The 26,961-nt window shown below is 38.8% G+C and overlaps 1 protein-coding gene across 4 annotated transcripts in view; it reads left to right on the top strand.

Annotated features, from left to right (window-relative positions):
- Positions 1–26,961, top strand: part of gpc5c (glypican 5c) — a 142,542-nt gene that overhangs the window by 24,879 nt on the left and 90,702 nt on the right. For all 4 annotated transcript variants that reach the window (XM_053651950.1, XM_053651949.1, XM_053651952.1 and 1 more), the window contains exon 3: positions 17,145–17,839. In XM_053651950.1, coding sequence (XP_053507925.1) covers positions 17,145–17,839 — 695 coding nt within the window. The remainder of the gene's footprint in view (positions 1–17,144; positions 17,840–26,961) is intronic.

Below are 26,961 nucleotides of genomic sequence, written 5' to 3'. Positions count from 1 at the left end.
ACATCATTGGAGAGTTTATTTCAGGATTTTTGTCTTTTAAAATAAACCACCAGTGACCAATTGGTAAATTACATATCTAATCAGAACACCCATAGTATTTGTTTTGTTCCCTCTGTGAAAATGTCATATAGTACTTGTTTTTTTCTTTTTGCTCATCGCTAATACATTTAGATTTCAGTAACACATTTTTCCCATACCGATGCACATAAACAGAGAACAGAGACTGTGTATTTCTTCTGTCTGGACAGGAAAGTTCCTGGTGTTGGCTTGTTCTGTGCCAGGATCCCTTAAGCATAAAAGCTCTTCATCAGTAATTAAAGCAGGTTGCAATGAGCCAGCTACTGTGATCAGTTAATATCTTTCCTTTCTACTGGGGTGGAGTGGTGTACACAAATGCTGTATATACAATGCACTACACAATGATAAAAACCCTCAAGGCTGTTCTATTTAATTTCCTCTAACATGACCTTTTTATTGGCGCCCAGACAGAATCATTGTTAGTTCTCATGAACTAATGATGCAGCAAGACACAGCTGGTCAATAACAGCTGAGCAGCCAAAGTACTTTTAGTCCTCTAAAATGGGAGGACTTTGTATACAGGGCTGTAATTAAGCTCCCAAGTGGTGCAACTGTCTAAAGTTTTGCCCAATTATTGGTAGATCATGAGTTCTAATCCCCATAATGCTATAACCAACTGTGGCTGGGAATCCAAGAGAAATGCAACTGGCCCTGCTCTATGAGTGGAAAGGATTGATACAATGATATGCTACTTGATATAATGTAAACCTTGAGAGAGCACAGCTGTTATTGTTAGGCATGTCATAAATTGGTACCTTGTTATTCATATGTCAAAAGCAGCCAAAAGATCTGTGGACATTTTGTTATCTCTATGTAAAATGGATGTTCCCTTTCAAAGGACGTGGCAATTAAGTGCATCATGTGATATATATATGGCACCTGTGAACACGCTGTTAGCCTTATTATCTTCAGCAAGACTGCATGTCGGTTGTTTGTGTGAAGAAACAAAAAGACCCTTAATTTCCTCTCTATCTTTAATTTCCTATCTTTTCTCAAAATCTCTGGACTTTTCTATCCCTTTAAAAAAAGAAGAAAAAAAAGGAATGAGCGAGAGAGAAAAATATGAGTGAGAGAATTCAGGAAGTGTGTTACGGCTTGTTCCCATTTCATCACGGGGAATAGTGCACACTTTCTGTGTGAAGTGTCTAGGGTTGGAGCATGTGACGGCAGCCTCAAGAGGCTGTGCATTGTAATGTCTACATTAGGCAGCTCCGCTTGCGAGTCGCTCTCTTCTCGGAAGCCGAAGCGAGTTGGGTTTCAGAGCCTCGCGGATCTGGGCCGGCTGCTGCCGAGGCAGCTAGCAGAAAACTCCCCTTTCTTCCAGAAGTGCATGACAAAATATCAGGCTTCAACCATGCATAAGCCGTATTTATAACCCCACGATGTTGGCTTATTCGGCCATTGTGGGGGAATGAATGGCATGGCTATTTAGCTATGCTGAAGGTGGAGGAGGCGCTTGCAAGCTACCTCTCTCCATCGATGGCAAGTAATATAGGAGGGCCGGCTTTGCCATCCAAGCCACCATGTAAGGCCACCGTGGCATTGGTGGGCAAGGCCTATGCAGTAGTAGTCTCGTGGAGGGACGTATCAGGGGACATGAGGTTGCTAGGGCAATTAGCCCCCAGTGCTACTGTAGGGCCTCCCCTAGCCAAGGCTGTCCAAAGTTTTCAGTGTTCTTTGGTCAGCGAGCTGTCACAGGGCCACGAAAATCTGATGCTTTCCCTCCAATAGAATGTGGAACAGTTAACGTCACTAAAAGACCGTCTGGCAGCATGGAAAGTACTGCCAAATGTGTCTCAATGGTTTCTGTCTACCGTAGAAAAGGGTTACCGGGTCCAGTTTAGAGCTCGACCCCCCCCCCCGGTTCAGAGGTAGTCAGCACAGACCAGAGCCCGACGTTAGTGCAGGAAGTAAGATCCCTCTTGGACAAAGGGGCCATAGAACATGCACCCCATTCCCTCAGGGAGGGAGGTTCTTACAGCCGTTATTTCCTGGTCCGCAAACAATAGAGGAGTATGCACCCAATTTTTGATCTGCGTCATCTGAACTGTACACTTTGGACATACAGGTTCAAGATGCTGAGGCCCAAACTTATCGTTCCACAGATTCAGTTTGAGTACTGGTTTGTGAAGATAGATCTAAAAGGTGCATATTTCCACATAGAAATATCGCTAGCTTTATCCCCTTGCACCTTCACAAAGTGCATGGATGTCATTCTGGCTCCATTGTGACTCCAGGGCATCCATGTACTAAACTACCTGGACAACTGGTTAATTCTAGCATGACCCAGGGAACTGGCGGTTCAACATCGGATGCTATTCTCGCCCAAATGAAGAGCTTGGGGCTCAGGTTGAATCTCAGAAAAGTATGCTTTCTTCAGTGCAGTGGACAACTTTTCTAGGGGTTATAAGGATTCTACTACGATGAGGGCATTTCTATCCCCAACATGCGTAGGGTCAATCCTATCAACATTGAGTAAGATAAAGCTGAATCTTGGCATCCCCTCCAGTCTCTATGGGAGACTATTGGAGCTTATGGACAGCCAATGTCATACCATTGGACCTAGTTGAGAAGTTGGGGGTTTTGTCCAAGGATGAAATCTCTGAGAGCAATCAGTGTCACGCAGTGATGCCTACGTGCTAGGAGAATCTGAGTGTCCCCGGTTTCTAGCCTTGGGTCACACTCTAGGGGTGTCTTCTTAGCATAAGACGGTAATGACAGACACCTCCCTCACGGGCTGGAGCAGTCTTAGACAGCTGTCCAGCTCACGCTCTCTGGTGCGGCCCTCATCTGGAGCGGCATATAAATTGCATAGAAATGTGGGCCATATTTCTAGCACTGAAATTCCTTCTTCCTCAATTGAGATGTCACCATGTGTTTACAGACAACACAGCGGTGGTCTCATATATTGACCACCAGGGAGGATTATGTGCACGCCCCCTGTTCAGGCAGGCGTAACTTATTCTTCTCCGGGCAGAGGGAAAGTTTTGTCAGTGAATGCAATGTACATTCTGGGCAACTGGAATATGGGGGCAGACATCCTGTTGAGGCAGAGGCTGGGGCCCAGGGATTGGTAGCTTCATCCGCAAGTGGTGGTGTCCATATGGCGGAGGTTTGGCCAAGCGGGACTGCATGTGTTCGCCTCCGAGGAGACAACACATGGCCGCTGTGGTTCGCCCTCACTCCTCCCAAACAATTGGACGCCATGGTGCACATGTGGTCGAGGTCACAGCTGTACGCTTTTCCCTGATCGCTCTGCTCCCACAAGTTCTAGCGTGAGTTTGCCAAGACAGTCTATGTCTGCTGCTAGTAGCACCTTATTGGTCAGCGCGAATATGGTTCTCAGAGATAATATCCCTGCTAGATTGCACTCCTTAGGAGATTCCCATCAACAGGGATCCACTGTAGACCCAGTGAACTGCACAATAGCTACAGTCCTGGAGTTCTTACAAGAACATTTCTCAGCAGGTTGGGCTCCTTCTACAATCAGGGTTCACGTGTAATTCGATATTACAGCCTGGATATTCATTCCACCCCGGGTTTGAATGTCTTGCAGTGACCCTCGGGCTTGGGACTTTTTGAACAGGCCGTACCCTCGGGATGACGGAGTGGGTATTCTCGTTCCCATAGTATTATGCTTAACGCAATGTGGAGTTCCCTTTGAAAGGGAACGTCTGGGTAACTCATGTAACCCTGTTTCCTGAGAAGGGAACGAGAGGTTGCGTAGCTTTGTCATACCGGGGTAGGCCTGTGAATTGCATCTCTGCTTCAGATAATAGAGGCTGACAGCGTGGTTCACAGGTGCCATATATATATATATCATGCGACGCGCTTAATTGCCACGTCACCTGATCATGGCAGGCCTATAAATAGGCATGATTTTACACAAGCTTCAGATGCCGGTCGCACAAGGGGCGCTCCCATAATGTTATGCTAAACACAACGTCTCGTTCCCTTCTCAGGGAACAGTGTTACATGCATAACCCAGACGTTTTTATTGTATGGCTTAGCCCAGCGTTTCCCAACCTTTTTTCAGTCACGGCACCCTTTGAAAATGTAAAAAATTTGTGGCACCCTACACAAACATTAATGCCAGACAACGTTAAGCCTGGTTTATACTCGACGTGTCCGCAATAGCGTGAGGGAGCACGCAGGCCTGCATCCAAAAATGAATGACTTCGAGGCGACTCTTGCAATTTGCACTGATGGGCGAACATAATCCCTTGATTTAGTAAATGTGAGAAATGACATTTGCAGGAAGCACCCACTTTTTGCTTATGTCTACATTAATTGCTAACATTTACAAAATGAGCTTACAATAAACAATACGTTTATTTAATGAATGCAAATGAATAAAATGTAAAAAATTGAGGTTGCTCTATTTAGTTTTATACATGTTCTCATATTTAGGCTATAGCTGTATTTTATTGTAATGTGACAAGTGATAATCTCAAGGTTTACTGGGTTTTATATGATTCTTATATGATTCTTTGTTCTTTTTTTCATACTGTCGGTTTTAGTGCAGTGTAGGCTACTGAAAATAAACATCGTCAACAACACACAACAATTCCTCCTCAGCATTCAGCAACTACTGTACACGTGAGACACCTTGTTTATAAGTGTTGCAATGGTTGTTCCGACAAACTACTTGTTCTCTCAGCTACTTCCTGTTGGATTATAGGACGATTATTCCGAGCCACCCCATTTCATTTCAAAGAATATTACAATGGCGAGTGGTGCAGAGCCAGGAGAAAGTATAAACAAGGCTTTAGCTACATGAGGATGAAGTTGATGGTCCAGAAGCATCTGGAGCTTTTCTTTTAAGAAATCTGTCCATATTTTTCACTACACATGCATTGTCACACGCTAATTATTAGGATAAAAAGCATGCATACTGACATTGGCGTGCTGCTTACAGGTCAGCGAGGGGGGTCGAGGGGGAGGGAATTATAATTTTTTTGTATATATATATTTTTTTACTGTTATTGTTATGTGTGTGTGTGTGTGTGTGTCTGTGTTATTATTTATGTGTCTGCGTTATTATTTCAGACATTAGATATTTATCATATATATTAAATGTTTTATACACATTTTAGGATTTTAGAAATGTTTGAAGGATTTTTACACGGCACCCCTGCTCTCATCAGACGGCACCCCGGCTGGGAAACACTGGCTTAGCCAGACTACAACAATGTTCCTCAAAGCATCATAGTGTTAAGATGATCTAAAATAGATAACATGCGCTGTGTCAATTCTCAGTTGTCTTTGTTCTGTAATCCTTTTGGCAAACTTCAGTATTATCATGGAATGTCTGTAATGTTCAAATGTTTTAGTTGGGACATTGTGATTCAGATGCCAACTTTGTTTTAACAGCAGATGCATTTACATTACTATCAGTTGCCCCAATATAACTTATGGAAAATATTAATAACAAGGATCATTCATAATCCAATTTAAATAATCATCAACCCATATTTAAGTAGAAAATGCAAATGAACCACAATATTAGAAGAAAGTAAAAATGGTCTCTCATACTTCCCTAAATGTGTGAAACATGTGAGTTATTAATGGCTTTCATTTTTTATACTTTTCTAGACTTATTGTCATTATAAATAAACCATTATCAGCCATTTGTTTATTTTGTCTGATGTTTGCAAGTAATATTGTTGAGAGTCACAGGGGGTAGAAGGACTCAATTGTATATTCCCAAATGATCTTACACAAACAACCCATTAAGCCATTATGTTGTTATTATTATTATTATTATTATTATTATTATTAGTAGTAGTAGTAGTAGTAGTGGTGGTGGTGGTGGTGGTGGTGGTGGTATTAGTATTTTTCTTCTTTTACTTCTTTATTTTTTTTAACATTTCTTTTTGTCTTAGAGTGTCTTCCCTGTACATTTCTATTCTTTCCTTGATTTAACAGACACAAAGTAAGCTTAATATAGTGAATACATACAGTATAACATTAACATAATATAATTAGTTTCATTAGTAATATTTGTTAGGAGATATACATATTTAAATAGGTAGAATTAGGACAAAACCTTAAAGCATCAGCATTTTTATCCTCATTTAATGGTTTATTTTTTGCTTTCATCAAAAAATGAATAATAATAATAATAATAATAATAATAATAATAATAATAATACATTGACCAGTTGATTTACTATCTCAGTGACTTCAGAAACTGTTGATTTCCTGGAATTTTCAGACACAAGTCTCAGACTCTAGTCACTAGAGTTTACACAGAATGGTATGAAAAATAAACAAACAAAAAAGTGGCAGTTATGCAGGCGGAAAGGCCTTTTCGTCAACAGAGGTCAGAGGGAAATAGCCAGACTGGTTGAACCAGCCACTAGTTCATGTCTTTATACCTATGTTGAACAGAAAAGCTCTGAATGCACTATTTTGAACCTTTTCGCAAATAGGCTACAACAACATGTTCCATTCCTGTCAGCCAATAATAGGAATCTGAGGCTAGTGTGTGTACTGGCTTACCAAAACTTAACAATTGAAGATTGGAAAAACAATGCTTGGTCCCAGGAGAGCCACAGTTTCTGAAATACTCAAACCGGTCTGGCACCAGCAGCCATATTACAGTCAAAGTCCCTGAGAATTAAGGTCAGGACATTGTCTTGGCCATTCCAAAACATTAACTTTATTCTTCTTTAACCATTCTTTTAAAAACAACTTGTGTGCTTTAGTTGGTTAGAACTTACCCTGGGTTCCTTTGTGACCTTGCAGACTATTACACATCTTGCTTTTGGATTGATCTTTGTTGGTCGACCACTCCAGGGGAGGATAACAACGGTCTTGAGTTTCCTCCATTTGTACACAATCCTACTGACTGTGGATTGCTGGAATCCAAACGCTTTAGAGATGCTTTTGTAACCTTTTCCAGCCTGATGAGCATCAACAATTCTTTTTCTGAGGTTCTCAGAAATCTTCTTCGTTCATGCTTGGATACACTTAAACAAACATGTGTTGTGAAGATCAGACTTTGATAGATTCCTATTCTTTAAATAAAACGGGGCACTCACTCACACCTGATTGTCATCCTGATTGAAATAACCTGATGCTAATTTCATTGTCAAATCAACTGCTAATCCTACAGGTTCACATACTTGTGATTGATATTAATAATGAAGATTTAAGAGTCATTTTCATTATTCAAAATAACACAGATGAACCATGAAAAGAGAAAAGAATACAAAACACCATCCAATAAAGATAGACTGAGGATCTACAGTTATGTTGTCTGTTTTGAGATAATCTGTCTTGTAAAAGACACATTTAAAAACAAATTCTATTCTTTATTGCTTGTAATTAGCCCTAACAGAGTTTTTTTCTTTTTCACATCAGTAATATAACTAATTAAAATAATTAATTAGCCATTATTTCAACTAAATAAAATGAATGCATCATAGTAGTATATCCAAGTAATTGTAGAATTAAAGATGTACAGTATCTCACAAAAGTCAGTATATACAGTATATACAGTATATTCAGACAGTGTAAAGTAGCTATGGAAACAGAAGGCAGTCAGAGAGTATAAATGTGGGTATCATATCAATAGCCCCTTGGCTCTGTAGGGAACCCTCACACCTCACACTTTGGCTGCCAAGAATAAGCAGAAACAAATGTAAAAAATACACTTGTCCCCCATCATTGTTATTCTACTGTTCTTTCTGGTCCTTGGCCTCAAACACATGACTTCACAAGTTGAGGGAAGCAGTCTAATTGAATCATACTAGTTTCATCTCCCCTCCCTTGGCAGATTGGTCCTTCTCAGACTTATGCTTTGACTAATTGGACTCGCCATGTTGTTTCCTGTGTGGAGTTGGAGTGAGCAATTCCTGGGAGAAAGAAATACAGACAGACAGAATGAAGAATGAGGGAATGTGATGTTAAAGCCGGTCCCACCCTTATAGTCCTTTGAGATTTTCTGTCTCTCTTGTTTCCGATAAAAATAAAAAAGTGACAAAGGAAAGGAAAATAAGAAAAAAGAGAGAGTGCTATATCATAATTCTGTTGATTCTTGTTACTTTAAGAATGTGTTAGTTAGGTATGGTATTGTCAGTAAAGCTCAATGAAATGAATGGAAGTCAATTGTGTGTGTGTGTGTGTGTGTGTGTGTGTGTGTGTGTGTGTCTGTGAGAGAGAGAGAGAGAGAGAGAGAGAGAGAGAGAGAGAGAGACAGAGAGACAGACAGAGAGTATTCTGTTCATATTCAAAATGGACCAGTTACGCCATGGCTACACACCTGCTGATTGACGACAGTATCCAGCTGTTATGGCTGTGACTTGGACTAACAGATGCTGGCATTTGAGAGAGTCTTTATGCTTCAAAGTACTTTTCCTTTTAAAAAGCTATTTAAATAAAATAGTCACCTTTGTGAATAGGCAAAAATGTTAATTTTCCCAACAAATTTTGTCCAAAATTCTATATTTGCCCTCCATTCAACAGATTTGTCATCCATTGGCATGAGATTTAAACAAAAGGAGTAGCACAGAAGCAGCTAGAAAATACAATTAAAACATCCCAAAAACTGTGGTGCCTCTGCCAGAGGTTAACATGATAATGGCTTTATATTTACATCCAAATCAACATAGAAATGGTTGCAAGAACACAAAGTAATGTTTTTGAAACACAATATAAAGTGTTTCAATAAAATAAAGCACTGTTTTCCAGCATTTGGAATCTCATCTGTAAAATATAGTGGTGGTAGTATCATGGTTTGGAACTGTTTTGCTGCATCTGGGCCGGGATGGCTTTTCATCTTTGATGGAAGAATGAATTCTGAATTATACCAGTGAATTCTAAAGGAAAGGGTCATGACACCTGTCCATGACCTGAATCTCAATAGAAAGTGAGTCATGCAGCAAGACAATGAGCCTATGCACAAGTCATTCTAACAAAGAATGGTTAAAGAAGAATAAAGTTAATGTTTTTAAATGGCCAAATCAAAGTCCTGACCTTAATCTAATAGAAATGTTGTGGTAGGACCCAAAGCAAGCAGTTTATGTGAGGAAACCCACCAACATCCCAGAGTTGAGGCTGTTCTATACTGAGGAATTGGCTAAAATTCCTCTAAGCTGATTTGCAGGACTTATCAACAGTTACCAGAAATGTTTAGTTAAAGTTATTGTTGCACAAGGTGGTCACACCAGATACTGAATGCAAAGGTTCACATACCTTTTTTACTCACAGTTTCCTCAGTAAATAAAAAAGTTGTATATTTTTATCTCATTTGTTTTTATGGGTTCTCTGTGTACTTTTAGGACTTCTGATGATGTTTTAGGTAGTATTTAGGCGGAAATGTAGACTATTATATATGGTTCAAAAACTTTCAATAACAAAAGAAAATGATGCAGGATGAAGATTGTAACATTTTTTGGATGGGGGGATATTCCTCCCAAATTAAATGTCACACAGAAAGGGAAAATGACATGTAATGGGAGTGGGGTCTTTGAGGTGAGAGGGAGTGGTCAGGTCTCCTGGGTGTTATTACTATACTTTTTGTACACAGTCAGAGAGTGAGAGAGAGTTGCTTATATCCATCATGGATATTATTCTCTTCAGCACCTTAATACATTTTACCAGTCTTGTGATCAAAATCCTGCCATCTGCCTTTACAACCACTCTTTTTCTGTTTTAGCATCGTTAAGTTGTTTCCCAATTGCCCTGCTGAATGCATCTGTGAGTTCTTAGCCAACCACACTAAAGAGAGAGTGTGAAAAAGGCCTGAGGTCTTCATATGACCCATTTGACTGCAGTTTGATTCCCATCCAACAGGGGATTGCTGTTTCATTTCACTGCTAGGCAAAGCTAACATTAGGATCCTGTATTCCTTTATATTGCTTTTAAATAACTTTTACTTAAAAAGGCAGTACTCAATAAATTTTAGAATTTCCACAAAAATCACTAAATGTGAACATTTTGTTGTTAATATTTTGTCCATACATACTTCCTTTTGTAAATAATAGTATTATATTTCAAAATGATGTAGCGGAATTAATGACACCCATAAAGCTATACGAAATATGCAAATAAATATAAATCACTCCATAGGAACCCTATTGCTGGCTTTGCCCATGTGCTGTTTCCCTGTGATATCAATCTGATATACATTGCACAAATGTAATAATAAAAAAAAAATCTTTGTTTTCCATCACTATATGAAGATCCAAGGAACCCAAAAAACTGCTGCTTACAAAGTGGTTATTGCCCTTATCATGTACATTTTCACACGTCACACAAATGGTGTCTCATCCAGAGTGTATTCTTGCTTTGTGTCTAATATTCCTCAACTGTTTTCAGTGTTTATAGACTTCATTTTTCTAGACACTGAATCCACCACTATGACTAGGATAAAAGAAAAGTTTTTCAAATATGTTTTAAAATATGTTTAAGTCACAAATGTGACTCCATTAATTACTATTTGGCTAAATGCTAATAGTGAACTACTTTTGTTAATTCATCTAATTTGTGATTTGAAGCTGTGTTCAGATTGTAGGCAGACATAGTCACCTCAGACTAAAGCATAATTGTGTCCTAAAACAGGCAAGCAAATGTTTAAAAGGGAATTAGAACCAGAAAAAAATCTGAATGGAAGACTAGAATGTGTGGCTTAATATGACTTGCAAGACATTGTAAAGACAATCAATAAATAGAAGAGTATACTGTATATACACTGACTAGGGTTACTTACCAACACTAGGATATGTTGGTCATACAGTAATGTATTTGTCTCATTTATCGTAACATATTCCATATATCAAACACTGAGGCATCATTAAGCATGACTTATATATAAAGAATAAAGAAATAAATAATACAAAATGTATGAAACTGGTGTGATAATAAGTGGTACTCTGGTTATAGCTCATGGTGGAGGATTTGAAGTACATGGCCAATGCCACCACTACCAAAAAGGGGTCAGTTCAGAATTATATACATCATGTACATGTACACATCTTCATGTGACAGGCCTCTGAAACTCGAGCCTCGGATGGGATTAAGGTGCTTTTTTGAGGGTGATGGATGACCAGTGAGAGAAGTGCCCTCGTGTCTCGGATCGACGTGAATTCAGTTATGCAGAGGGAAAGTCAGTGACGTTTGTTCATACAAACGTTACAGTGAATGTGGAATATTTTCACTGTCATTAAACTTCTGTCAGCACTTCTTATTTGCACTACAAGTGTAACACAATGTCACTATCTGTATCTGTACATGTATATGTACCTGTATCTGTTTAGTGCTCCACATGCAAATTAAATATGAACCATGCTATTATGTGCATTGGGTAGGTTTCTTTACCTAACCTATTGGGTTAAAAATGACCCAACTGTTGAGCTTGTGTATTATTATTATTATTATTATTATTAATTATTTTTTTATTTAGTAAAGTTATTTGTTCTTTACAAGGAAAACAGCAGCTCTGTCCATTACAAGCTAGACTGTTAAAATGTAAAATCCCACCATGAGAACCTAACATACTGGGTTGTTATCAAAATAAAACAATAATGAAAAAAATAACCCAACTAAACTACTCAATGTGTATAATCCAGCAGTTGGGTTAAAACAATCGTTTAGTTTTTTCTTTGTCTTGCAAGCTTCATATCTGATTGCTTACATAAGAATAAAAACCTTTACACAAGGTCACATTCTGTCCTTCTGCCCAGCCCAACATGACCTCTAGTCACAGCCAGATTTCTGTCAAACTTTCTTTAAATAATCAATAATAATTATAATAATAACAACAACAACAATAATAATAGTATGCCAGCTATTCGTTTTAATATTTATTTACATCATTAATTTACAGCAACTCTTGTCTCAATTCCATACTGTATATGGGATTGCCTTAAGCATTCCTTACTGGCATCTGGAAACAATGTACTGTATTCAGCTCTTCCATAGTGGAGTGGACTCTGATTAGCTGAATTATGTGAGCTGGCAGAATGAATTGTCCAGCTCCCCCTCTTCCCATCCAGAGAGAATGAGACTTCTGGATCTATAGGAAAACTTATCAATGTCTAGATTTAGACAGGAACTTACTGACTTATTGATTGACTCAATTTAAGCAAGTTTGGTTTCTCCCCATCTGTTTAACTACTTTAATTATATGGTGAGTCTGACCAACCAAGATGAGAGTGTGGGCATATGAAAATTGCTCTGTTTTGATTATAGAGATTAGTAATTTGCAAAGGTATTTTATGGGGCATCTTAAGAAACTGTATAACCACCAATTACAAGGCAGTAAATTTAGCCCCTTTGAAGGCTCTGCTCTTATGCATTTGCACAGCTAGCAGCACTATTTCTAAATTAAGGCTTCATTTATCTAAAACGAAACTTGGCACTTTAAAATGGTCATCTCCACTAAGGTGCTGATCACACAGGCTCAGTCTCTGCTGAAAGTATTTAGATTTATAGTATAAGACCTACTCTGTTTCAACATTTCATTACAAATATAAAGAATGAACTGCTGGAACATAATCTTGTCACATACTGAATAGAATAAGGTTTTTGCCAGAATGCTGAGCCAGTGTTCACCTTCAGTGGTTCATGCAAAACGAACTGTGCATGCTCTGTCTGCAGCAGTATAAAAATAAAGGCTCATTCAAATGCATTTAAATACTGAGTATATTAAATCAGTAGTTTCTAACCACCAACCTGGTCCTGGGTCCAAACAATGCATCTGAAATGGCATTAAGATTTCTGTGGTGGAGAGAAAAATTCAAGTCAAGTAAATTATACTGAGAAATAAGCTGTCTGAACAACTAAAACACAAGCACTCCATAAAATCTTGTTATCTATAAGCTCTCACTTGCTTTCACACACATGCTGAAACTGCGCTTTGTAGCAATGCAACAAAGCAATCAACCATATGATCACACTCAATGAAGCCTGCAAATGACCCTACTGCCACTTTTCTGCACTGCTGATAGGAGAGACATGGTCCAGCAAAACTAGGTCTGCCTAGTTTTATGTAATTGCTTGTTCGGAACATGAATGTGTTCAGAAAGTTTGATTTGGGAAAATGTTTGGATGTTACCTCAATAATTGCAGTTCTCATCTTCATACTGTATGCTTTTAATAGTTTTGATTTACTGTATCAGGTTCAGTGAAGCCCAGTGACAGTATTTTAACCTTTGTTAAAAAAAGTTCAAGCAAGAACTTTCAGTGATTTATGACTCGCTTATAGGTTAATTCCTTCCAAAAACAACAGGGAAAGACTGGACTGACAGGGAAGAGTTCTGACTGAACACCAGATGAAACAGGGTTGGTAGCGAGGGCAGAGGAAATGAGTCAAAGTCAAAGAGTGTGTGCTCACATGCATATGGTAAATGTCAGTCTCTGTCAGTAATTACATGTAAAACATGTTACTGAGAAGGCAGTTTGGCATGTAAGCCTATGTAATGTAGTGTGCATTCTCTTCCTCCCTTCTCTTCCTCCCCAACTCCCTTGCTCTTCCTCTCTCACCCTCTCACATGGCATGAGTTCGCCCTCTGAAACTCTAGCGTGGCACATTCTACCTCATGTGCGGTTAGCTTCTACAGTATCCTTCCAAAACCTCTCACCGTGTCATGCAAAAACGCAGCCCAGAAGCTGGTAATAACCTTCATGCCATTTTATATTCTATATTTCTTTAATCACACTTATGATTTTCTGTTTTCTTTTCAGTCTTCTCCATAAATCTCTCATCACCTCTGTGCCAAGCAACATAGGATTTAGGGGCGCTGGAAATTGAATAAATGTAGAGGCCATTTCATTTGATAATATTTTATTTCTTCCAATTAGATTCAACACATTTAATCATATATCAGCTAAATGATTATTCAGGTTAGGTCAGCACATTAAAGTGCAATGGCTTGGTCCCCACCTGTGGGGTGGTGTTTATAATAGGAATATCTTACAGTTTTTACCTTTTTTTTTCTTTGCAAAATTGTAGATTTTAACAAACAAACAAAGCAACCAACAAACAAACCAAGCAAGCAAGCAACCAACCAACCAAAAGGTTTTCTATAAGTTACTGAGGTTAAGGTTATGGTTAGATTTGGGTGTAGGCATAACATTAATTAGCTTGATTAATAATTGTGGAAGGGCATCACAAGGATAGTAAGATAAAGTGTGTGTGTGTGAGTGAGAGAGAGTCTGATTATTTTTAAGTTTGTTATGTTTATTTTCAGCTTTTTTCCCCCACATGCAAACATTTTGTGAGTATATTGTGTCCGTTTCTTCCATTACTAACTTGTGGTTTTCAGTATTGGAAATGATGTACCTAAACATTTTGATATCCTTTTATACCCCTTTATACGCACTGCAAAATGTCAATATTTTCAAAGTTTAAAGACATAATATTGAGACATGCTTGGTCTTTTTCCAATCTTCAACTGCCCAGATTTGGTGAGCCTGTGTCTACAAAAGCCACAGATTCATGTTCTTGGCTGACATGAGAGGATCCTGATGAATCCTCCTTCTGTTGTAGCTCATCCATCTCTAGCTTGACACATTATTGTTTTAGAAATGCTTTGCTCCTACATGCTTTACATGGTCGTAAAGAGTGGTTAGTGGAGTTACTGTAGCCTTCCTTTTGGCTTGAACCAATCTGGCTATTCTTCTCTGACCTCTCTCTTCAACAAGATGTTTCTGACTTGTTTATTTTTTATTTTTTATTTAGTTGTTGTTGTTTTTTTTGCACCATTCTTTGTAAACTCTAGAGACTCACCATTCTGTGTAAACTCTAGAGACTCTTGTGCTTGAAGATCAGCAGATCAGCAGTTTCTGAAATACTCAAACTAGCCTGTCTGGCACAACCATGCCACAGTCAAAGCTGTTGACCTGTATCTGCATGATTTGCATGCACTGCACTGCTTCCACATGACTGGAAATTGTATGAAAAAGCAAGTGTACAGGTGTTCTTATTAAAATAGTTGGTGTGTATTTGCATATACAGTAGATTTATAGACAGTATTTAACAAAAATATTAAGCATAAACCTCTGTTTTATGTGTACTGCATTACTGTCAGTACAAAGGAGTTCCCTAGAGAACTGACAGTGTATGTAAGAGAACGTTATAAACAGAAGCAAATTATGCTTTTATTTTTATTTCATCTTCTCTTTCCAGAATTGCTTTACCCTGTGGCACAATGCTGTATGTGTATGTGTTGATGTTGCATATATACTTTAATCTGTATTCATGTTTGGAGTATCAACATATGTGTTTGTATATGCGTGTGTGTTTGCGTGTTAGTGTGAGGTGTTCAGTCTAAGTTTCACTGCAGTTGCTGCTGTTTCTCCATCTGCTAACATGCCTTTAATCTGACATCAGTAGCCCAGGAGAGAACGGCACTATGTGCCTATGTGTGAAAGGAGGTGGATGGGGCATTGCAGCACAGCTGAGTAGACAGGTCACACCAACTGGCCATTGAACAAAAAACAAGTTTGGGCATGAATGTTTGCTTATCTGTGCTTGCGTGTGAATGTCTGTGTGTGTGTGTGTGTGTGTGTGTGCGTGTGTGTGTGTGTGCATGTGAGTGTGTGCATGTGAGTGTGTGAGTGTGTGTGTGTGTGTGTGTGTGTATGTGCACAGTGGAATAACGAAAGAAACACCTCAGCACCACCTTCTTCTAAACTAAGTTATCATTATATATATATATATATATATATATATATATATATATATATATATATATATAATACATATAATACAGAAATGTTGACATGAGAAGAGCTCTAATTAGCCAATTAACTCAAAACACCTGCAAAGGTTTCCTGATCCTTTAATCTCTCAGTCTGGTTCCGTACACACAACCAAAATCATGGGGACGATGAAAGTAAATTTTGCATTTCATTTGGAAATCAAGGTCCCAGAGACTGGAGGAAGAGTGGAGAGGAACAGAATCCAAGCTGCTTGAAGTACAGTGTGTAGTTTCCACAGTCAATTATGATTTGGGGTGCCATGACATCTGCTGGTGTTGGTGCACTGTGTTTTCTCAAGTCGAGACTCAATGCAGCCGTCTACCAGGAGATTTTAGAGCACTTCATGCTTCCATCTGCTAGCAAGCTTTATGGAGATGCTAAATTTCCTTTTCCAGCAGGACTTGGCACCTGTCCACAGTGCCAAAAGTAATAGTAACTGGTTTGCTGACCATGGTATTACTGTGCTTGGTTGGCCAGCCAACTTACCTGACCTGAATTATCAAGAGGAAAATGAGAGTCACCAGACCTAACAATACAGATGAACTGAAGGCCGCTATCAAAGCAACCTGGGCTTCCATAACAGCAGCTATGGAACATAACTCAGCAGTGCCACAGGCTGATTGCCTCCATGCCATGCTGCATTGATGCAGTGATTTGTGTAAAAGGAGCCCTAACCAAGTATTGAGTGCATAAATTAACATACTTTTCAAAAGGTCAACATTTCTGAATTATAAATTCTTTATTATAATATTTTGAGATGCTGGATTTTTGATTTCCATGAGCTGCAAGCCATAATCATCAAGATTAAAACAAAACAGGCTTGAAATATTTCACTTTATGTGTAATGAATGTAGACTATATGAAAGTTCCACTTTGTGAATTAAATTATGGGAAAAAATGAACTTTTCCATGATATTCAAATTTTTTGAGATGCACCTGTGTATGTATATAGATAGAGAGATAGATAGATAGATAGATACTCCAAGTGGTAGTGGAGTTTTTGCTGTCTTCACATCCTTTGTGGATGGTCTCATTTACCCAAGTCATAATCATTGCTGATCTTATCTACTTAGGCAGCTATTTTGGTATCTCACTAACCTTTGAAAAAATGTTCAATGCTAAAAATAATTTTAATGTATAAAAAATAAAGTATCAACCACCGAAACTGTCAGTAATATATCAGAAATTTGTTTTCCAAGCTCCCATTATTTATTACAGTTTGAAAAGTTGTTCATGTGATAATATTGGACCAGGAACTAACACTTCTGACAATTCTCAACAGTTCAAAGTCCAACTTACTTTCAATTCTCTCTCTCTCTCTCTCTCTCTCTCTCTCTCTCTCTCTCTCCATGCAGATACGTACCAGTCTCTGTTCACTTTCTCCCAAGGTCACCTGACCTCTCTTTTTGAGAGCACCTTCACCTCTCTGTCTTCTAGAATTGCTCCCCATGTAACTTCCCTCTTCTCCAGTCTTTCCAACTTCATCCAGGACACCGCCAGCATTTCTGTGGATGCTGCTGTCTATCGCTTCTATGACCACCTCTTCCCGCTAGTCCACAACCACATCATCAAGCCGGGCATTGCTGAGGATAACAACCTCTCTGAATGCCTCCGTGCCACTCAGCAGGATGTGAATCCATTTGGCCATCATGCTCAAGCCATGGCTGAGGATTTGACAGACGCCATGCAGGCAGCCAGGGCACTAACCAGGGCATTTGTCATGGGTGAAGACTTGATGAATGTCACAGAAGTGGCACCTCTGACCAATGAGTGTGCCCGAGCACTTCTGAAGATGCAATACTGCCCACATTGCCAAGGGTTAACCCTCATACGTCCTTGTCCCGAGTTCTGCCTCAATGTTATGCGTGGATGCCTGGCAAATGTGGCAGAGTTAGACATGCCATGGAGGCACTATGTGGCTATCCTGGAGGACCTCACACACACCGTAGCTGGAGAGCACAGCCTGGAACTTGCCCTGCTCAGGGTGAGAGGTCATGTCAACGAGGCCATACTGTACGCACAGCTACATGAAGCCAGGATCAGTGCTACTGTGAGTAAGACAGAATTTGAACTTGTTTACTTGGTACCCAGTGTTCTTTTAGAATCTGACAGTGTTTCCATTGTTGTGTTTCAGGGAGATGTTCATAAAACAGGTCAAACAAAACAATAAATCAAGAAAAACATATTTTCATTCCTACATTCTCAAACCAATATGGGGGAGAAATTTAAAAATCATGTTACATATGTGAGTAGTCTAGTCTAAAATATAGCATACAAGATTGCCCTAAGATTTAAAATGTAAATAGTAAAATATATTAAATGAGATTATTCACCAGAAGACTGCACTTGCCTGTGCTCATTTCTTATGTAATATATTTGGTGTTCTGTCAAATTTCAAATGGCTGTGGGTTATTAAAGTAGCAGTGAAGTCTCAAAAGCCAGCCAGTCAAATTGGGGAAAAGTTGTAGCATTGTATTAAAAGGACTCATTAATCATTAAAACTTTCTTGGTTGCCCTGCTTGAATTTTTTAGAGGTCATTCAAATGACAGTGTGTGACTGGCCGATATGGAATGCTTCAGCAGGGAGGAGACCAAATCACACTAAGGACAAACAAATTTTTAGTGTCCATAGTAGTTTGCCAAACTGCCATTTATTCTAGTCTGACCAGCTGTTTGTTTGATTCAAACAAACTTCAATTCCTCCCATCCTGTCTCTGTTTTTTATATCTATATATGCCAAACAAGTACAGTTTAGGATAATGTCAATGACTGGAAATGGTTTTGAATGCTTTGAATTTCTCTCTCTCCCTCTGTCTCTCCCTCTCTCTCTTACTCCCTCCCTTTTAACTTGGCATCATAATTTTGGATCACAATGTATTATTGAGACCTTGTCTGTTCTTTGTGAACGTGGTCCAGGCAATTGCAAATGAATTTTAACTCATTTGGAAAATCAAGTCCAGAGCTCCTCTAAAGCCACAAATGACAGCATAACCATGACACGTTCTTTCTGGGACATATGAGCTGAAGTTAGTGAAGCCTCTCGTGTACATTAACGTGCATGGGAGGAATAAGAGCAGAGCTTCTCCGCACAATGCCGCTAATTGGCTTGAGAATTCTGTGGGTTGCCTTGGCACATGAACAGCCCTATAATGGGTTCAGTTTGTCCATAGGTCCCATTATTTCCTACAAAAGCTAAACATAGATGAAACTGTACATGCTGGTGTTCATTTTTTTTTCCACATCAATTATGTTATGAAGAGGTTAAGGTGCTGAAAGGTTTAAGACTTGTTTTATGCCTGGTTTGGAGATTGAACCACTGCCACAGTGTGAGAGAGAGGAAAAACATGAGAGAAAGTGAAAAGAAAAGAAAAATATATGAAAGAGACAAAGAAAAATGACTGTCAGTGATTCATAGAAATTGGCCTAAGTGAGGCTAACATGCCTAAAAATATTCTAAATAAAGTTAATGCAGACACTCACCATTGGCCAAGTTCCCCCTGAATTTTAAGCATCTCCCCTTTCTAATAAAAATTACCAGCTCCAGTGGGGGAAATAATTATTGACAGCAGTAAGAGAAAAGAACTCCTCAGCATATTATAAAATACTCTGACTTAAAAATCATTGAACCCTCCTTTAAACAAAAGTTCTTTTAAATTACAGTGGGGAAAATAACTTTTTTTTTTCCAGTAAATATATTTCCAGTCAGGTTATTCACATGAAATTTCACCAGACACATCAGTATTAACTCAAAAAATGTGGAAATATAAAGAATTCACAACATTAAATTCCATAAATGAAGTTATGTGTAATAAAGTGGAATGAACTAACTGAAATTTATTTAATACTAGTGGAGAAGCCTTTGTTTGTAATGACAGCTTCAAGATGCTTCCTGTATGAAGAAATTAATGGGCCGCAGTATTCAGGTGTGATTTTGGCCCATTCTTCTAAATATATTGTCTTTCAATCTTGTTCAATTGGATTCAAGTCAGGTGATTGACTGGGCTCATACTAACACTTTGATTTTTTTCCCTCTGAAACCAATTGAGAGTTTCTTTTGCTGTATGCTTTGGATAGTTGTTCTGCTGGAAGGTCCACCCACATTTCATCTTCATCATCCTGGTGGATGGCAGCAGATTCTTCTCAAGAATCTCCCGGTAAAGTGCTCCATTCATCGTTCCTTCAATTATATGAAGTCTGCCAGTACCATGTGATGAAAAACTGCCCCACACCATGATACTTCCACCTCCAAGCTTCTCTGTTGGTATAGTGTTTTAAGGGTGATGTGCAGTGCCATTTCTTCTTCAAACATGGCGTGTAGTATGACAGCCAAAAAGTTAAATTTTGCTCTCATCTGTCCAGACTACACTCTCCCAGTATTTCATAGGCTTGTCCAAATGAATTCTAGCAAACTTTAAACAAGCTTCATCGTGCTATTTCTTTAGTAATGGAGTCTTGCAGATTGAGTGTGAGCATTGGAGTGCGCTGCCTATTGTTTTCTCTGTGACGATGGCACCTGCTGCTTCCAAGTGTTTCTGGAGCTCTTTCTGAGTGGTCCTTGGCTCTTGGGCTACTCTTCTGACTATTCTTCTGACTCTCTGGTCAGAAATCTTGCGAGGAGCTTCTGTGCATGGCCGGTTGATGACAGAGTGATGTTGCTTCCACTTGTGGATAATGGCCCCAATGGTGCTTACTGGAGGTTTCAGAAGTTTTGAAATATGTCTGTATCCGATTCCATCAATATGTTTTGCAACAATAAGGTTCCGAAAGTCTTGGGAGAGCTCTTTGCTTTTACCCATCATGAGATGTTTCTTGTGTGACACCTTGGTAATGAAAAGCCTTTTTATAGATCATCAATTTACTAACCCAGCTAATATTAATTTGCACAGATAGGACGTATAATTGCTTATGGATTTCAGCTGGTTCCTTGCTTTACCTTGCCGTGGAGCGTTAAGGCCATACTATCTGCCCATATCAACGTGTTCAATGCTTTTTTCCTGTGTCATTCCACTTAACATAACTTTATTGTATTTATGGACTTTTTAATGTTGTGAATTCTTTATATTTCCAGATTTCTTGAGTTAATACTCATATTATAATATGATGTCTGGTGAAAATTTCATGTTAATAGCCTCATTGGAAATATATTTACTGAAAAAAAATGTTGATGTGTCTAATATTTATTTCCCCCACTGTAATTTAAAATAACTTTTTTTAAAAAAAAGGAGGGTTCAATAATTTTTAAGTTAGAGTATTTTATAATATGCAGAGAAGTTCTTTTCTCTTACTGCTGTCAAAAAATAAATCTGCTTAGAAGAAAAACACAATTCTCCATGACACCCCATGCTCTGTAAACAGGAGGAAAAACAAACAAGCAAATGATGTAGACCACCAATATCCAACCAATCAGAACAAGGAGCCATCTTTGCTTGCCTGTCAACCATGTTGCTTATAAATTCAGAAAGCTATCCCTCTTGCATTGGAAATCAAGCTTTCTAGCTTTGCATGTGTGTTTGGGTGGGGCTTTGGTTTTTGGTGGCATTAGAGGGAACACTGAAGTAAGGACTGATGTTTCCACTTCTTCTGAAAAAGTGCTCTTCATAACCGTGAAAACAGAACAGAAATGTTTTGAAAGCAGATAGTTTTCTACCACTAAAGAGCATAAAGAGGGAAGTGGTGAAGTAGCTTGTGTGTGTGTCTGTGTGTGTGTGTGTGTGTGTGTGTGTGTGTGTGTGCGCACATGCATGTGTGAGATATTAGAAGAATTATAATGGTGTAATGGTGTTGTATTTCTCTGTCATGATTTCCCAAAAGGCTTGCGGTTGGAATTCTCTACCCCCTGGTGTGCAGCCTTGAGATGGCACAGTGCCCTGCCAAATGTGTGTGTGCGTGTGTGCATTTGTAAGAGAGCAAAACTTGGATGAGAGTCCTAACGCTCACAACATCCTAACATACAAACTCCCCATTTTGACCCCCTGCATGTGTCTGAATGTTTTGTGTATGTAGGGTCAGGTTTTAGATACATGTGTTTGATCATACTGGTTGCTTCGTACACAGCACACATACTTGGTGGTGTGATATAGTTTTCATGCATTTTTAATGCAGAGATTATAAAGTGTGTGTACATGCATATGTGCGTGTTTGTTTATACTGTATATGTGTGCGTCTCTAATTTATGCATACAAGTGTATACAGTATCTCACAAAAGTGAGTATACCCCTCACATTTTTGTTAATATTTTATTATATCTTTTAATGTGATAACACCGAAGAAATGACACTTTGCTACAATGTAAAGTAGTGAGTGTACAGCTTGTATAACAGTGTAAATTTGCTGTCCCCTCAAAATAACTCAACACACAGCCATTAATGTCTAAACCGCTGGCAACAAAAGTGAGTATACCCCTAAGTGAAAATGTCCAAATTGGGCCCAAAGTGTCAATGTTTTGTGTGGCCACCATTATTTTCCAGCACTGCGTTAACCCTCTTGGGCATGGAGTTCACCAGAGCTTCACAGGTTGCCACTGGAGTCCTCTTCCAATCCTCCATGACGACATCACGGAGCTGGTGGATGTTAGAGACTTTGTGCTCCTCCACCTTCCGTTTGAGGATGCCCCACAGATGCTCAATAAGGTTTAGGTCTGAAGACATGCTTGGCCAGTCCATCACCTTCACCCTCAGCTTCTTTAGCAAGGCAGCGGTCGTCTTGGAGGTGTGTTTGGGGTCGTCATCATGCTGGAATACTGCCCTGCGGCCCAGTCTCTGCTTCAGTATGCCACAGTACATGTTGTTATTCATGGTTCCCTCAATGAACTGTAGCTCCCCAGTGTCGGCAGCACTCATGCAGCCCCAGACCATGACACTCCCACCACCATGCTTGACTGTTGGCAAGACACACTTGTCTTTCTACTCCTCACCTGCTTGCCGCCACACACGCTTGACACCATCTGAACCAAATAAGTTTATTTTGTCTCATCAGACCACAGGACATGGTTCCAATAATCCATGTCCTTAGTCTGCTTGTCTTCAGCAAACTGTTTGCAGGCTTTCTTGTGCATCATCTTTAGAAGAGCCTTCCTTCTGGGACGACAGCCATGCAGACCAATTTGATGCAGTGTGCGGCGTATGGTCTGAGCACTGACAGGCTGACCCCCACCCCTTCAACCTCTGCAGCAATGCTGGCAGCACTCATACTTCTATTTCCCAAAGACAACCTCTGGATATGATGCTGAGCACGTGCACTCAACTTCTTTGGTCGACCATGGCGAGGCCTGTTCTGAGTGGAGCCTGTCCTGTTAAACCGCTGTATGGTCTTGGCCACCGTGCTGCATCTCAGTGTCAGAGTCTTGGCAATCTTCTTATAGCCTAGGCCATCTTTATGTAGAGCAATAATTCTTTTTTTCAGATCCTCAGAGAGTTCTTTGCTATGAGGTGCCATGTTGAAGTTCCAGTGACCAGTATGGGGGAGTGTGAGAGCGATGACACCAAATTTAACACACCTGCTCCCCATTCACACCTGAGACCTTGTAACACTAAGAAGTCACATCACACCGGGAAGGGAAAATGGCTAATTGGGCGCAATTTGGACATTTTCACTTAGGGGTATACTCACTTTTGTTGCAAGCTTTTTAGACATTAATGGCTGTGTGCTGAGTTATTTTGAGGGGACAGCAAATTTACACTGTTATACAAGCTGTAAAGTCACTACTTTACATTGTAGCAAAGTGTCATTTCTTCAGTGTTATCACATTAAAAGATATAATCAAATATTTTCAAAAATGTGAGGGGTGTACTCACTTTTGTGAGATATTGTATAATGACGTTATATATACGTTATACATGTGTTTATCATTCAAACCACAGTTCTGTGAATTGTTTCAGAAACTGAAAGAGTTTAAGTGAACCAAAGTGGTTTATTTTTTCTGCCATTCTACACCCACCATAATACAGCTTAACACATCTACATCTGTCATGTATCACCATTAGTATTCAGATTTCCATGCTACAGATGGAGGTAGTGATTCAGCACATCTGCAATAGATTCTGTGTAATGTGAGTACAAAATCCTAATTAATGTGTAGTCCATTACCTGTTGAAGAATATCACTTTTATTTGAGTGTGATGTGGTTATAGCTTTTAGGTTTTCTTTTTATTTGCAGTAAACATCTCTCCATATCCTTGCCCATTGCCCCTTTCCCCCCAGATTTCTCTAATCTGAATCATTTTCATTCTCTCTCATTATTTCATTTCACACAAGTTACTCAACAAGTTACTACTCCAATAAGTTTCGTCTTTCATTAATATTTACATTTTATTATATTCCATTTATATTAATGACATTTGGAAGATCAGTAATCCAAAATTTAACCACAAGATAACCACTAACCACAAGCTATCACTTCACACCTTTAGGCCTATATCTTAAATGCTTAGATATGTTCATGTTCTATCTGTCTGATTTTGGTGTCCCTCTATTATTCTGCTGTTCTGAAGACGCCCATTTTAATGTTTTTGTTTTCATGGCACAAATGATAGGTTTCCATTCAAAGGCTTACACCAGTTTCCCGAAGCTAGCAAAGTTTGGCTTCAGTAATTTGTTATTAAGTGCTTACCCAAATATTCTCACTGCCATCCTATAGTGACTTTTGTGTTGACCTCTTTTTCCAAGTTTCAAAATCTCCAACAAATTTAAACAAGAGCAGGTGATGTGGTTAGATTTTTTTGTTTTCAATTCCATACAAATGGATGTCAGATGAAAAGGTCACTAACTCTACCTCTAACCCCAACATTAAACTCAAACAGACAAACTGAGACATATGAATTGTTATGAATTTGCAAGCATGACACCATGTTGGTTAAATTTGCTCAGTCTAGGAACCAAAAGGAAATCTAGTGACTCAGAGCTCAACATGTTTATAACTGTACAACATATGACAGTTTTAGAAATAAACAAGAACAAGAAAAAAGAGACAAAAATCATAACTTCTTAACCAAGGTCACATTTGAATAGTTAGTATAGTATTTTACTTTGTTTCCACCAGAGTTCAACACAGGGCTCTAATTAAACCCTTACAAAGGAATGTTAATAGTAACTTGTGCTTTTGGACAACGGAAACAAGCCTCTGGAGGCTCGTGGGAGTGGAGCAGATTTTCATAGAACACAGTCAGTGAGACGGGTCACAGACAGAGTGCCGTCACACTTTTTATTTTCTTCCTTTTTTCTGGCTTAGATTCCCTGCATCATTCCATAAGTCTGATGGAGTAAAGATGTAATCAAATACCTCAGGAGGTTTCCATTTATTAGCTCATTCTTTTCTCAAACATTCTGGTGCTGAGTGGGCCTACAGTAAACCTTCACCTCCCTCCATCTTCATGATCCATTCTTTTTTTGTTCTACTTTTTCCATCACACACTTTGCTTTTCTTTGTTTCTCACATCCTTCTATCTTTCATCCTTTTTTCTCATCTCCTAGCAGTTCCCTTCTTTTCTAATATGCTGACTATGCACTCTTTTCCCTAGCTAACATATACTCATCCATTTAAATAAAAAATTTATGGACACAGGAAAGTATCAAGCTTATTCACTGAATGGACCACACACCATTTGATATGAATAATTAGAATTTACAGAGTATGTACCCCCCTGCACGTTTGGAATATAAATATAGAATGAGGTATTTTAAGCATCTACATATGAATAAATATGAATGTGAACATTCTTCTTTATGCGTGCAGTGGGGGAAATGGAAAGTTCAATATCTGAGTATAAGAAAGGATTTGGCAGAGTGAGTTAATGTTATATGTGCATTCAACCACAGCTCTAGGCAGAGGACTTTTTCTGATTATTGGTATATTTTAATTTATATCATTGAATCAGCATAAAATCAGACCACAGTATTTATCACATAGTGTCATGTGAAAAAATAAGTACACCCATGCTAATTGTTGGCATTTTTGACATATTTGGACAAGCAAACATTTGTTCATTTTTTACACAGTGCCTCTTAATCAAGGTGATATACTCTATCGAATGACATCAATTTGACATTCTGTAATCATTTTCACAATTTAAATGAACAAAAAACAAATCAGTCACATAGTTATATAAGGCCTTCAGAAAAAAGGTTGTGGATGCCTATGAGTCTGGCAAGGGATTTAAAAATACATCATTCCACTGTAAGGAAAATAATCTACAAATGGCACAGATTTCAAACAACTGCCAATTTGTCCAGGATGGCCGTCCCAGCAAATTCAGCCCAAGAGCAGACCATCTGATGCAAAAAGAACTCTCCAAGAACCCACATTTTTTTAATAATGTGCTCTGAACAGATGAATCAAAGATAAAGTTGCTTGGCCACAGTAACAGCAGACATGTTTGGCACAGACCAAAGACAGCATTTCAGGAGAAGCACCTTATACCAACTATGAAGCACGGTGGTGGAAATGTTATGGTTGGGGTTGCTTCACTGCCTCAAGGACTGGACAGCTTGCATTCATTGATTCATCTATGAATTCTGCATCATATCAAAGAGTGCCTGAAGATATTGTGCGGCTATCTGTCTGAAAGTTGAAGCTGAAACTTTCAACAGGATAGTGAACTAAAGCACACTAGCAAATCCACCAAGGAATGGCTCAAAAAGAAGAAATGGAAGGTTATGGAATGGCCTAGTCAAAGCCTGGAATTGAATCACATTGACATGTTTTGAGAGATTTGAAACAGGCAGTACATGCAAGTACACCCTCAAGCATCTTGCAACTGAAAGAATATTGCATGGAAGAGTGGTCAAAAATTCTAGTGAGCCTGGTGGACAATTGTGCAAAACACCTACAAGGAGTTATTTCTGCTAAAGGGGACAATACTAGCTTCTGAGACCAAGGGTGTACATAATTTTTTTCCACAGAAGAATCTATCACTTCCATTGATATTTCTTTTGAATAAGTTATTGAAAAAGCTAATTTTCTTCTTGTTTTGTTCAAATATATAAACTTTATTAATAGCTGTTTCAAAGAGGATCAAATGTTTGTTGTTCAAATATGTAAAAAAGCCAACAATTTCAATGGGGTGTACTAGTTTTTTCACATGAGTGTAAATGTCTTAACAACAAAACTTTACACACACAATAAATATCTAAGAAAACTGATATATTGTTGCCTTATAATTCCATCAGTTACAGGCA

This window comes from Ictalurus furcatus, chromosome 20 (assembly GCF_023375685.1).
Source record: "Ictalurus furcatus strain D&B chromosome 20, Billie_1.0, whole genome shotgun sequence".
Taxonomy (NCBI): Eukaryota; Metazoa; Chordata; class Actinopteri; order Siluriformes; family Ictaluridae; genus Ictalurus; species Ictalurus furcatus.
The sequence above is the reverse complement of the archived record's forward strand: the minus strand, read 5'-3'. Positions and strand labels throughout refer to the sequence as shown.